Consider the following 13,644-nt stretch of genomic DNA (forward strand, 5'->3'; position numbering starts at 1 on the left):
CCAGCACTGATCTCTGTGGCACCTCCCTAGTTACTGATTGCCAACCTGAGAATGAACCATTTATCCCGACTCTCTGTTTTTGTTAATTGGCCAATCCTCTATCCATGCTAATATATTATCCCCAACCCCGTGAACTTTTATCTTGTGCAGTAACCTTTTATATGGCACCTTGTCAAATGCCTTCTGGAAGTCCAAATACACCACATCCACTGGTTCCCCTTTATCCACCCTGTTCGTTACATCCTCAAAGAATTCCAGCAAATTTGTCAAACATGACTTCCTCTTCATAAATCCATGCTGACTCTGCCTGACTGAATTATGTTTTTCCAACTATCCTGCTACTGCTTCATTAATAATGGACTCCCAACATTTTCCCAGCGACAGATGTTAGGCTAACTGGTCTATAGTTACCTGCTTTTTGTCTGCCCCCGTTTTTAAATAGGAGCGTTACATTTGCAGTTTTCCAATCTGCTGGGACCTCCCCAGAATCCAGGGAATTTTGGTAAATTACAACCAATGCATCCACTATCCCTGCTGCTCCTTCTTTTAAGACCCTAGGATGCAAGCCATCAGGTCCAGTATGATATACACAACCGTTGCAGTCAATGTGACCTGCGATGTAGGAGCCTCATTCCTCCATTTAAATAGGCTGCCAGTATCACCTGCTGTACCCTGGGAATGCCTGGTTTTTCAGACATTTCCTGGCGTTAAATGAGCTGTTTAGGCTGAATTTTGCATCCGTGGCAGTAGTGGAATGTTGCATGATGATTGATGCCATGATCTCAGTGAAACTAAACAGTGGGGTGGTAAGTTTTTATGCTGTCGCAACCATGAGCTGAATTTGTCAGCCGGAATAAAAGCTAGACGCCCGGCCTAGAAACACCATTTACCTCCCCTCCGGGGCACAAACTGAGACACAACCAAGCCAAAAATCCAGCCCTTGGCCTTTTGAAACAAGGATTTTGATGTGTACATCACTATGGATGTGCTCTCCAACAAGTACTACATAAGTATATACACATTTTTACATTGCAGGCTTCATAACTTGACTACATAGAAGAGCATGCACATTGATATTTTTTTTAAAAGGTGTGGAATTCTGGCAGCCAGAAAGAAGCTATGTCCTGGCAGTGATAAGAGAAAGCCTTGCTAATTAGATGTAAGAACAATTCTCCCCCAAAAATTCAGAAATACACAATGTGAAATCTGCTGAAAGCAATATTGTAAACGTGTTTTTTTTTAAATCAACAGAAACACAACAGCAATGATCATGGTTATGTTAATCATAGTAGAAAAAAGCTACGGCATGTTGTCAGCTTATGCTGTTTGAATTGCCCCAGGGAACAAAAAAACTTTGTGTTGTCTCAATTGAAGCTTTCTGTTGTCATTTCAAATGATGCGTATTTTGCACTTCACTCTATCACAGTGATGATGCCAACCAGAGAGCTGCTGGCCTGCCGAAGGGGTTCCTGATCAAATTGTACATGGTTTTTCAGAGCAGCCATATGAGCATCTAGGTGGAAGAAGTGTGCATGACATCCCAAATGTCTATTAATACTTCAGGCAGAAAGGTCTGTATCTCAGTCCAAATGTGAGCCGCCAAGTTAACATTCGGAGCTGAATGTATTCCAGGTCTCACGTCAGCAAATCAAAACAATAAGCAGGCTGCACCTAAACAAATAATCCAGTTAAATCAGCCAACAAACCAGATTGTAAACCAAATGTATGACCGAATTTCTGCTAAGAGGAAATCCATTACATTAAATTTTACAGGTCTTTCATGCCTGATTTCAGACCATTCCTTTTCATGCTGACCATACAAAGGAGAGTTCCTCCATGCTTTGCTGCACTGAACTGCACTTGCACAAATTTGTCACTGGGTATAGAAAAATTGAGACTGCGAAAAATAAAATAAAAACAATTAATAGGAGAAAATGACTCTCGTGGGTAGCACTTTGTGTTTCTCGTCAAGAGTTATCTGTCGTCATGGTAATTGATGAATGAGCATGAAAATAACTAGACCTACATCACCAAAATGAGATTTGTTTTGGCATTTATCCTCTAACTTTCTCGCCTTCTCCTTTCCTGAAGATGAGATTCATACTGGGGTGGGATTTCATGAGGTGCTATTTGGTATTTCACTTAAGTGGTAATTCTTCCCATGTAAGCCTTGACAAAACCAGTAAGGCTACTTTATCACAGAGACCATCACATCTGAGCTCTATACTATCCTCACCTGACATCTACAACAACAACGACAACTTGCATTTATATAGCACCTTTAACGTAGTAACATTTTCCAAGTGGCTTCACAGGAGCCAAATAAGGAGATAGTAGGACAGATGGCCAAAAGCTTGGTCAAAGAGGTAGGTTTTAAAGGAGGAAAGAGAGGTGGAGAGTTTTCGGGAGGGAATTCCATGTTGCACACTTCCAACAGAGTTACTGGATAGTTGTCAGCTGCAAGAACCCTGTCTGATTTTTTTTCTGCTTTTTGAGCCTAGAGATGCTGAGGTCATATAAAATGCCCAACCAGCACCCCAATTATCATTGGTTAATTCAACATATTACACTTGTTTAATCTGTGACCTTACTAGTTTGTATCGCTTAATATTACAATCACACAGTTTTTTAAAGTAATACAAATTAACTTCTGCTGTTTAGTTGTGATAGGAGCTAAGGTTAGATTATGTAATCATTCTTTCTTGCGGTCTAGTGGAGATGGGAGTTTGTGTCTGCAAAACATTATAGCTTAGTTGGAGAGGGTCTTATACCTGATGGTCTCATGGAGAAAGATTGTGTTCTTATTTCGTAGAGTTCTATGGGGTGGGGAGGTGGGTGGGGAGAAAGGGTAAGGTATTTGTATTCCTTGGTGATCTAGTGATTGAGTATGTGCTCGTATTTTGTAATGGTGGAGGTTGTGTCCATATCTCTGGTGATATAGTAGATATAGCCATTCATAATCTCTTCATTTGGCTGATTAATTGCTCTGGCAAGGAGGTTAATGAATAGGTGCTTTTTATAGTCTCTGAAAGTTTGAATCCTAACATAATGAAGCCTTGATATTAAAAGAACTATGGAAAAATTGTGGGATCAAACATAGCATTAAAAAAGACCTTTAAAGTATCCTTAACAAAGATGTTTTCTTATTGTAGATGTTCCCCTATGTATTTGGATATGCTAGGAAAGTATTCCGTTCCTGAACAATATTATTGCTCACTTAGATGAGTTCACATACTCAGATCTGAGAAATATATTTAAAATATTTGCAAATGTTGTAATTATACAAAAGACTGTGATTATGGCCAGGCGATTCCTCTGAGCTGCTGATGCTCTGCTGACATTACTTCACCGGAAGTGGGGTGGAAATCTCCACTGATATACTACACCATTAAAAAGGATGTTGGTTTTTGCCATGGTTTCCCATAGGGCGAGACCCTATTTTCAATTGGCCATCTGGGGAGGTGCCAAATGAAAGTGTGGTGCATCCCCTAAGGAAGAAGGGAAAGTTGGGGCGTAAGCCAACCTGAATTTGGCTCTAATAAGAAATGTCATTGACAGAGAATTTGGAACAGGTAATGTGTTTTTTTATTTTTGAAGATTTAGTGTATCATGTTGATGGTCTAAAATTGGAGGGAAATAATAACATAATTGGTGGGATGGTGGTGGTAAATAAACAAAGAAACAAACAGTAATGATTGAAAATGCTCTAATTGTCCTTCCTTGATATGTCTTGCAGCTCGATCCAGAGAATACTGGTTTCATTGCTGTGGAGCACTTTTCCAATCTGCTTCAGAGCCATGAATTACAGCTGGACCCCACCAAACTTGAAATGCTGTTTGCTCTTGTACAGAGCAATGAGCAGGGCCAGATCTGCTACCACGAGCTCGTCAACCTGGTGAGTAACAGGATATGCAGAAAATTTGGCACAGTGCCAATATGAGCCATGTTATAGGGATACTAAGTTATACTTTAATACAATATGTGACAGGGTACAGAGATGTTAGGCTGTATAGGAATGCCAATGTGTGATAGGGTACAGAGATACTAGGTTATACATTAGCAATTAATGCCATTGTGCAATAGGACCGTGCATTGATAGCACTGAGCCAGATATAGAGATACTAGTCTGTACAGTAATGCAGACATGAGAGATAATACAGGATACTATGATGTAAGACTGTATTTATGGACGGTATAATTTGTATTGTCTGTGTCTCTAATGCTTAGTTCATCACATGTGCATTGATGTCATGTTAAAGACAAGAGAATGGTTGATTGTTCCAGTGAATTCAATTGTTGAATCTGATTTTTTTTTCACGAGGTTGAATGGGATATTGTGCAACTCCACATGCTGTCTGTTATTCTGGCAGAAACATTCAATCTAGTGATTTTCAACTGATTTGATACGAAACTTCCCTTTATTTCTCGGGGGCCTTGCTGCACTGAGGGTCTTGATAGTTTAGGAACATAATTTGCTGTTAACATTGTTACTGGTGGCGATCAACATGTAAAATGCTGCATGGAGAGATACTTACACAGGTAGCTAAGACAATGGGTGTATTACCTCATGGATTTAACTACATTTCGGGCATTTGCGGATGAAATTCATCTTCGGCAGGGACACAAATTGGGCGCTAGCTAATTGTCCACCATTTATACACCCGCGCTGAAGTTCAAATTCACCCTTCTGATATTGGCAAGATTACAGAAAATAATGTGTACATTATGGTCTAAGGAAATATAATTAACAGGGACATCATTTCCAGAAGATACGGGGCAAGAAAACAGCTTGTATGTAGTAAAAACAGAAAATGCTGGAAATACTCAGCAGGCCATAGGCCCCGAACTTGGTAGACTCACCACCCGCTGCCACTGAGTTTTCTGGGCGGTCTCCCCTCCAAGTGAATTTGGAGGAGGCCTCCCGCTGGCGGTGAGGGAAGACCGCTAGGAACCGTCCGCTGGCGTGCAACGCGCGTAAGTGTCTTACCCCCGCCGATCTGCTAGTTTGGTCCGGGCGGGAGTCTACTGCAGCAGGGGGAAGGACCGCCACGTGGAGGCAGATCTAAACTAAGTAAGAAGACCTGCAAAAAAAGGTTAGTAAACTTTTCTTTTTTTTGTTCCAGTGATTCAGGTGGATGGGATCTCCTGAAGGTTTTCCAGTGCTTTTTTTTGAAAATGTTTTATATGTTCCCCCCTCCCTGGGCCCGACTCAATCCTCGGCGGTATTTTGCCGAGGATTACATTTGCCGCCGAGATTCAGGGCGTAAGTCGATTTTTTGCCGCCGGGAGATCTTTCCAGTACTTTTCCACGAAACCCCAGCCCAAAGTACCGTCAGGTATCTCAGCGGTCCTTTGGGCGGAACTTAGCTTCCACCAAATTCGGGGCCATAAATTATGAACAACAGTGGTTCCAGCACTGATCCATATGGAACATCACTTTCTATCTTCTGCCACTCTGAATAGCAACTGTTTACCCCTACTCTCTGCTTTCTGTTTTGAAGCCAGCTAGTTATCCATTCTGCTACATTCTCTGACCTTATTCATCAGTCTATTATGCAGTACCTTATTGAAGGCCTTTTGAAAATCTAGATAAATTACATCTACTGCATTACTCTTGCCTACTCTCTCTGTTACCTCTTAAAAATATCAATGAGGTTGGTCAAGTAAGGCTTTCGCTTTTGAAATCCATGCTGACTATTCATTATTATATTTTTGGTTTCTAGATGTTCTTCTGTATTCTCCTTTAGTAGGGATTCCATTATTTTTCCTACCACCAATGTGATTGGTCTATCGTTCCCTGGACATATTCTATCTCCCTTCTTAAATATAGGTATTACGTTAGCTATCCGCCAGTCCTCTGGCACTACACCTTGTTCTAACGAATTATCCAATATGTGTAGTAATGCCTCTGCTATCTCTTCCCTAGATTCTTTTAAAATGTATGGAAGAAATCCATCTGGACCAGAGTTTGATTAGTTTATTTAATATTTCTTCTCTTTTTATTTTAAATGCCATAATCTCATTTCTAATTTCATCATCTGCTGTCATGTCCACCTGTTTTGTCTCCCTAGTAAATACTGAAGCAAAGTAATTATTTAATATTTTTGCTATCTTTCTATCGCTGCCTGTGATATTATCCTGTCCATCCCTTAGTGGCCTTATTCCCATCCTGACTTGCCTTTTATTATTTACGTGTCTGTATAATATTGTACTATTTTGTTTTATGTTCCCTGATAATTTAATTTCATAGATACTTTTTGCCTTTCTAATTGTTTTTTTGACTTCTAACCTCTTCATATTCTCTCTTGCCATGCTTTTCTCTGCTGTCCATGTACTTAGTGTATTCCACCTTCCTTACCCTCAATTTTTCTCTATGTCTTTATGCATCCATGGTATCTCATTGGTGTTTAGTTTGTTGATTTTTAGCACAATATATTTTTCCTGGACTCTGTTGAACACCATTTTAAATATTTCCCACTGCTGTTCTAAATCATTGTTTGCCAATATTGTTGTCCATTTTATTTTCCCAATTTCTATTCTCAACCCCTCAAAATTGGCTTTTCGCCAATCTATTACCTTGGTCTTTGTCATACTTATGTCCTTCTGAATTGTTATCTTAATGCGTATTATAATATGGTCACTATTGCCTAGATGTTCCACTACTTTTACTTCTTTTATCTGCTCTGGTTCATTCCCCATTACTGGATCCAATATTGAATCCCCCCTTGTTGGGCTTTTTACATATTGGGTTAGAAAGGAGTCCTGTACATATTATAGCAACTCCATTCCCTTTCCCCCTTTACCTACCTCTTCTGGCCAATTAATATCAGGGTAGTTGAAATCCCCCATGATTATTATTATATGTTTTTTACTCATTTCCCTAATTTGTTTGCATATTTCTTCCTTCACCTCCCTTCCACAATTAAGTGGTCTGTAGACTACCCCTATTAGTGTGATTGATCCTTTATTATCTTTTATCTCTATCCACATGGATTCTAATTTTGTCTTGCTGATAGCTGCATCACTTTTTTCTATTGTCATTATGTTTTTCTTAATAAGTACAGCTACTCCACCTCCCCTTTTTCTATCTCTATCTTTTCTAAATATATTATACCCTGCAATGTTTAATTTCCAGTCCTGATTTTTCTGTAACCATGACCAAGTAATCCCTACTCTGTCTGGTTCCTCGCAACATATTGTTGGCTCCAGTTACCCCGTTTTATTACAGACGCTGTGTGCATTGCTATACAGACAGTTTAACTCATTTTAATAGCAGTTCCTCTCACTTTGTTCATCATCATCATCAGTCCCTCGGAATCAAGGAGGACTTGCTTCCACAATTAAAATGAGTTCTTAGATGGCTGAACATTCCAATACGAGGACCACAGATTCTGTCACAGGTGGGGCAGATAGTTGTTGAGGGAAGGGGTTGGTGGGACTCGTTTGCCGCACGCTCTTTCCGCTGCCTGCACTTATTTTCTGCATGTTCTCAACGATGAAACTCAAGGTGCTCAGCGCCCTCCCAGATGCACTTCCTCCACTTAGGGCGGTCTTTGGCCAGGGACTCCCAAGTGTCAGTGGGGATGTTGCACTTTATCAGGGAGGCTTTGAGGGTGTCCTTGTAACATTTTCGCTGCCTTTGGCTCGTTTACCGTGCAGGAGTTCAGAGTAGAGTGCTTGCTTTGGGAGTCTTGTGTCAGGCATGCGAACAATGTGGCCTGCCCACGGAGTTGATCAAGTGTGGTCAGTGCTTCAATGCTGGGGATGTTGGCCTGGCCAAGCACGCTGATGTTGGTGCGTCTGTCCTCTCGGGATTTGTAGGATCTTGTGGAGACATCGTTGGTGGTATCTCTCCAGCGACTTGAGGTGTCCTGCTGTACATGGTCCATATCTGAGCCGTACAGAAGGGGCGGGTATTACTACAGCCCTGTAGACCATGAGCTTGGTGGCAGTTTTGAGGGTCTAGTCTTCAAACACTCTTTTCTTCAGGCGGCCGAAGGCTGCACTGGCGGCAGTGTTGAATCTCGTCAATGCCTGCTCTTGTTGATAAGAGGCTCCCGAGGTATGGGAAATGGTCCACGTTGTCCAGGGCCGCACCGTGGATCTTGATGACTGGGGAGCAGTGCTGAGTGGTGAGGATAGGCTGGTGGAGGACCTTTGTCTTATGGAGGTTTAGCGTAAGGCCCATGCTTTCATACGCCTCAGTAAATATGTAGACTATGTCTTGGAGTTCAGCCTCTGTGTGCGCACACGCAGACGTCGTCCGCTTACTGTAGCTCAACGGGTGATCTTGGACCTGACCTGGAGATGGCGAAGGTTGAACAGGTTCCCACTAGTTCTGTAATTTAGTTCCACTCTAGCGGGGAGCTTGTTGACTGCAAGGTGGAGCATGGCAGCAAGGAAGATTGAGAAGAGGGTTGGGGCGATGACGCAGTCCTGTTTGACCCCGGTCTGGACGTGGGTTGGGTCTGTAATGGACCTGTTGGTAAAGATCACAGCCTGCATGTCGTCGTTCCCTGCAGACAAAATGCAGGGAACAGTGCCAGCCGTTAAACATGGCTGCCTTCGACCTTTGACACTGTCAACTGCGAAGGTCTATGGAGCGTCCTCCACTGCTTCTGATGCCCCCAAAAGATTACTTTGTTAATCATCTTTTAACACTCCTGTTCTATAACTCTATTTATTCCCTGGCCATCAATGTACTCCCTTACTTTATTCTTTCCTATACTCTCTGTCATGTATCTTACATTATTATATATAACTGTATCCTAACATGCTATACATGACTGTAATAAGATATGACCTGAAACCACCATCATACTTTACCACCAGGGGTGCACTTGCAAGAGACAGGTATATAAGCACAGGTCTCAGGCAAGTGCAGCATTCCAGAGCTGTGAAATAAAGGTGCAGGTCCAGAGTGACCTTGACTTCACTACATGCCTCGTGTGAATCTGTACTGAGGGGACAGGACTTTACCGTGGCGACGAGGATGGGATTACAGAATCCACAGAATGGCGAACATCGGATCAGATGAAAAGTACAATGCGGGAGACAATTGGGAGGACTTTATAGAAAGGCTCCAGCAAAGCTTTGTAACCAAAGAATGGTTAGGCGACGATAAGGCAGACAAGAGAAGAGCCCATCTCTTGACCAGCTGTGGCTCGAAAACATAGGCTTTAATGAAGGATCTGCTGGCACCCGAGAAACCAGCAAGCAAGTCGTTTGAAGAATTGAGCACACTGGTAAGAGACCACCTGAATCCAGCGAGCAGCCTACACATGGCCAGACACAGGTTCTACAACTACAGACGCTGTGTGGGCCAGAGCATACCCGACTTCGTGGCGGAACTTCGGAGGTTGGCTAGTTTATGTGAGTTCTCCATGAACTGAGGAGAGAAATGCTGAGAGACTTTTTCATTGAAGGAATAGGCCACGCAGGCATATTCCGAAAGCTCATAGAGACCAAGAACCTGACCTTAGAGGCAGCAGCACTGGTTGCACAGACATTCTTGGTAGGGGAAGAAGAAACGAGGTTGATTTACAATGCAGGTACGACAACTAACGAAATATTGGAACAAGGAGTTCACAGCACTAAACAAGCTGCTACCCCCACACACAGACAAAACTGGGAGAACAGGTTCTCGACAGCAGGCAGAAGCCATCAAGGGCCACAGGAACGGCCGTTGTGGGAATCAACCCACAATGCGAGCAATCAACTACAAACTGAGAGAAGCTCAAGAGAGATCAGCCAGACGCAGCTCATTCTTTGGGAACACTTTAAACAATAGAACAGGTCTGTGCTGGAGGTGTAGGGGTGGGCACTCGTCAAGAGGATGTCGATTTCAGTAGGCTGTTTGCAGAAATTGTGAATATACAGGGCATTTGGCCCACATGTGCAAAGAAATGGCAGTTCGGCTGGCATACGAATCGGATGGGTCGGAAAGCGGACCAGAAGATGGTGGGGACAGTACCCGGGACACCGATGTACAGCGGGTCAACACGATCAATGGCCACTGCTCCTACAACAGGACGCCTCCTATAATGATGAGGGTCCTACTCAACGGGATATATGTCAACATGGAGCTGGATATGGAAGCGAGTCAATCTCTCATGGGCGCTCAACAATTTGAACAACTGTGGCCGCATAAAAGAGACAGACCAAAACTCACAAGGGTCGACACCACACTAAGGACCTATACCAAAGAAATCGTACCAGTCCTCGGCAGCGCCATGCTCTCTGTCACACAGAAAGGGACAGTGAACCGACTTCCCCTGTGGATTGTCCCCGGAGACCCCCCAGCACTGCTGGGGAAAAGCTGGCTGGCAAAACTAAACTGGAAATGGGATGATGTCCATGCCATGTCATTAGAGGAACGGACCTCCTGCTCAACAGTTATAAAGCGATTTGAACATCTCTTTCAACCAGGTGTGGGCACTTTCAAAGGGGCCAAAGTCAAAATCTACATCACACAGGATGCTAGACCGGTCCATCACAAGGCCAGAGCTGGACCCTATGTGATGAGGGAAAAGATTGAACACGAACTAGACAGGCTTCTGCGGGGAGGCATTATATCACCTGTGGAATTTAGCGACTGGGCAAGTCCCATCGTCCCAGTCATGAAGCCTGATGGATCCGTACGAATCTGTGGGGACTACAAATCTACCATAAACAGAGTCTCCCGACAGGACCAGTACCCGCTGCCCAGAGCGGAGGACTTATTTGCCACATTGGCTGGAGGTAAACTTTTCTCAAAATTAGACCTCACATCTGCGTATATGACGCAAGAATTGACCGAGGAATCCAAGCTACTCACCACCTCAACACACATCGAGGCCTTTTCATGTACAATCGATGCCCATTCGGCATCAGGTCAGCAGCTGCCATATTCCAGCGCAACATGGAGAGTCTGCTCAAGTCCATCCCGGGGACGGTTGTATTTCAAGATGACATACTTATCATGGGCAGGGACACCGACTCCCATCTCTGTAATTTGGAGGAAGTACTAAAGCGGTTGGATCGTGTAAACCTACGAGTCAAGAAATCCAAATGCCTGTTCCTCGCACCCGAGGTTGAATTTTTGGGCAGAAGGATTGCCGCTGATGGAATCCGCCCAACAGAGTCCAAAACAGAAGCAATTCGCCTGGCACCCAGGCCCCGGAATGTCTCAGAACTGCGCGCCTTTCTCGGGCTACTCAATTACTTTGGGAACTTTATGCAGAACTTAAGCACACTGCTGGAGCCTCTCCACGTGCTACTCAGGAAGGGGTGTGATTGGTTTTGGGGGGACGCCCAGGAATGCGCCTTCAATAAGGCACGCAAACTTCTGTGTTCCAACAGTGTTTTGACTTTCTTTGACCCAGGTAAAAAGCTAGTTCTCACATGCGATGCGTCAGCGTATGGGGTCGGGTGCGTTTTGCAACATGTCAATAGTGCGGGCAAATTACAACCCATAGCTTATGCCTCCTTCGCGGGCGGAGCACGGGTACGGAATGGTAGAGAAGGAGGCGCTCGCGTGCATGTACGGTGTCAAAACGATGCACCAATACCTTTTCGGGGTCAAGTTCGCGTTACAAACAGACCACAAGCCCCTCACGTCCCTCCTATCCGAGAGCAAGGCAATAAACGCCAACGCCTCGGCGCGAATTCAACGGTGGGCACTCATGCTGGCGTCCTACGACTACACAATAAGGCACAGACCAGGCACAGACAACTGTGCCGACGCGCTCAGCAGGCTACCCCTGGCGACCACGGAAGGGTCTGACGAACAGGACTGTGAGATAGTCATGGCAATCAATGCCTTTGAGTCGATAGGTTCGCCCATGACGGCTCGCCAAATCAGAGCCTGGACGGCTAGCGACCCCACGTTATCCTTAGTAAAAAGATGTGTCCTAACCGGTGACTGGGCAGAGGCTCGCGATGCCTGCCCCGAGGAATTAAAACCCTTTCACAGGCGAATGAATGAGCTATCACTACAAACAGACTGCCTGATGTGGGGTAGCCGAGTAGTCATGCCTCTGCGAGGCAGAGAGGCATTTGTCCGGGAGCTCCACTGCGAGCACCCGGGGATTGTTCTCATGAAGGCCATAGCCAGATCCCACGTCTGGTGGCCTAGTATTGACGCGGACTTCGAGCTCCGCGTCCGAAGGTACACCATTTGTGCCCAACTCAGCAATGCCCCCAGGGAGGCTCCACTGAGCCCCTGGGCCTGGCCTACCAAACTGTGGTCGCGGGTGCACGTAGACTATGCGGGCCCATTCATGGGCAAAATTTTTCTCGTAGTTGTTGATGCATTTTCAAAGTGGATCGAATGTACCATTTTAAACTCAAGCACAACCTCCACCACTGTGGAGAGCCTCGCAACCATGTTTGCAACGCACGGAATCCCTGACACATTGGTCAGTGACAATGGTCCGTGCTTCACCAGCGCAGAATTCCAAGACTTTATAATTGACCACGGCATAAATCACGTCAAGACGGCACCGTTCAAGCCGGCCTCCAACGGCCAGGCGGAGAGAGCAGTGCAAATCATTAAACAAGGCATGCTTAAAATCCAAGGTCCCATGCTGCAGGGTCGCCTGTCGCGACTGCTGCTGGCTTACAGATCTCGTCCGCACTCACTGACTGGGATTCCCACGCGCAACTGTTGATGAAAAGGACTTTAAAAACAAGGCTCTCATTAATCCTCCCAGACATGCACGAAATCGTTGAGGCAAAGCGCCGTAAGCTGACTGAGTACCATGACAGAAATTCGAGGGGGAGATGGAATGAGATAGGGGTCAAAGTGTTTGTACTAAACTATGGCAGGGGTCCCAAATGGCTTGCAGGGACAGTAACGGGCAAGGAAGGAAACAGGCTACTGGTAGTACACATGGACAATGGCAAAACCTGCCGGAGGCATGTAGACCAAGTCAAAAGCAGATTTACCAACAATACTGTGAAACCAGAGGCAGACTACAATGTGGAACTCGCACCACACCTGGTGGACAGACAGAGGGAACAACCTGAGGAAAGGGCAATCCCAACAGACAGCCCAGGCGAGTCAACAACAATCACACCAATCGAAACAGACAGCCCAGGCGAGATACCAGCAACCACACCCAAAGAAAAACAGACACCAAGGCAAACAACTGAACCACAACTCAAGACGCTCCACGTGAGAGCGTAGACCATCTGAGAAGCTGAACCTATAAAGACAATAAAACCTTGGGGGAGGGTGATGTCATGTATCTTACATTATTATATATAACTGTATCCTAACATGCTATACATGACTGTAATAAGATATGACCTGTAACCACCAGCATACCTTACCACCAGGGGTGCACTTGCAAGAGACAGGTATGTAAGCACAGGTCTCAGGCAAGTGCAGCATTCCAGAGCTGTGAAATAAAGGTGCAGGTCCAGAGTGACCTTGACTTCACTACATGCCTCGTGTGAATCTGTACTGAGGGGACAGGACTTTACACTCTCTTTTCCTGTTTTGTTTATATTTAGGCTGGTTTCATTTCTTATAGATCCCTCCCCTTCTTATTGGTTTAAAGCCTTTGCCACTTCCCTATTTACCCTTTCCGCTAGGTCATGGATCCCATCCCGGTTCAGGTGGAGCCCGTCCCATCAGTAGAGCTCCTTCCTGTCCCAGTA

General features: G+C 44.8%; 1 protein-coding gene and 1 long non-coding RNA gene across 13 annotated transcripts in view; one reads left to right on the forward strand and one right to left on the reverse strand.

Annotated features, from left to right (window-relative positions):
• Positions 1-13,644, forward strand: part of rhbdl1 (rhomboid, veinlet-like 1 (Drosophila)) — a 452,859-nt gene that overhangs the window by 171,739 nt on the left and 267,476 nt on the right. For 11 of the 12 annotated variants that reach the window (XM_070900991.1, XM_070900997.1, XM_070900988.1 and 8 more), the window contains one exon: positions 3,737-3,895. In XM_070900991.1, the coding sequence (XP_070757092.1) occupies positions 3,830-3,895 (66 nt within the window). In that variant the 5' untranslated portion in view covers positions 3,737-3,829. Of the gene's footprint in view, positions 1-3,736; positions 3,896-13,644 lie in introns of those variants that run through there. The other variant, XM_070900999.1, reaches the window with a different exon arrangement.
• Positions 1-13,644, reverse strand: part of LOC139281078 (uncharacterized) — an 80,366-nt gene that overhangs the window by 51,468 nt on the left and 15,254 nt on the right. The window lies entirely within an intron of this gene.

Source organism: Pristiophorus japonicus, chromosome 15, assembly GCF_044704955.1.
Source record: "Pristiophorus japonicus isolate sPriJap1 chromosome 15, sPriJap1.hap1, whole genome shotgun sequence".
In the NCBI taxonomy this organism is placed as follows: Eukaryota; Metazoa; Chordata; class Chondrichthyes; family Pristiophoridae; genus Pristiophorus; species Pristiophorus japonicus.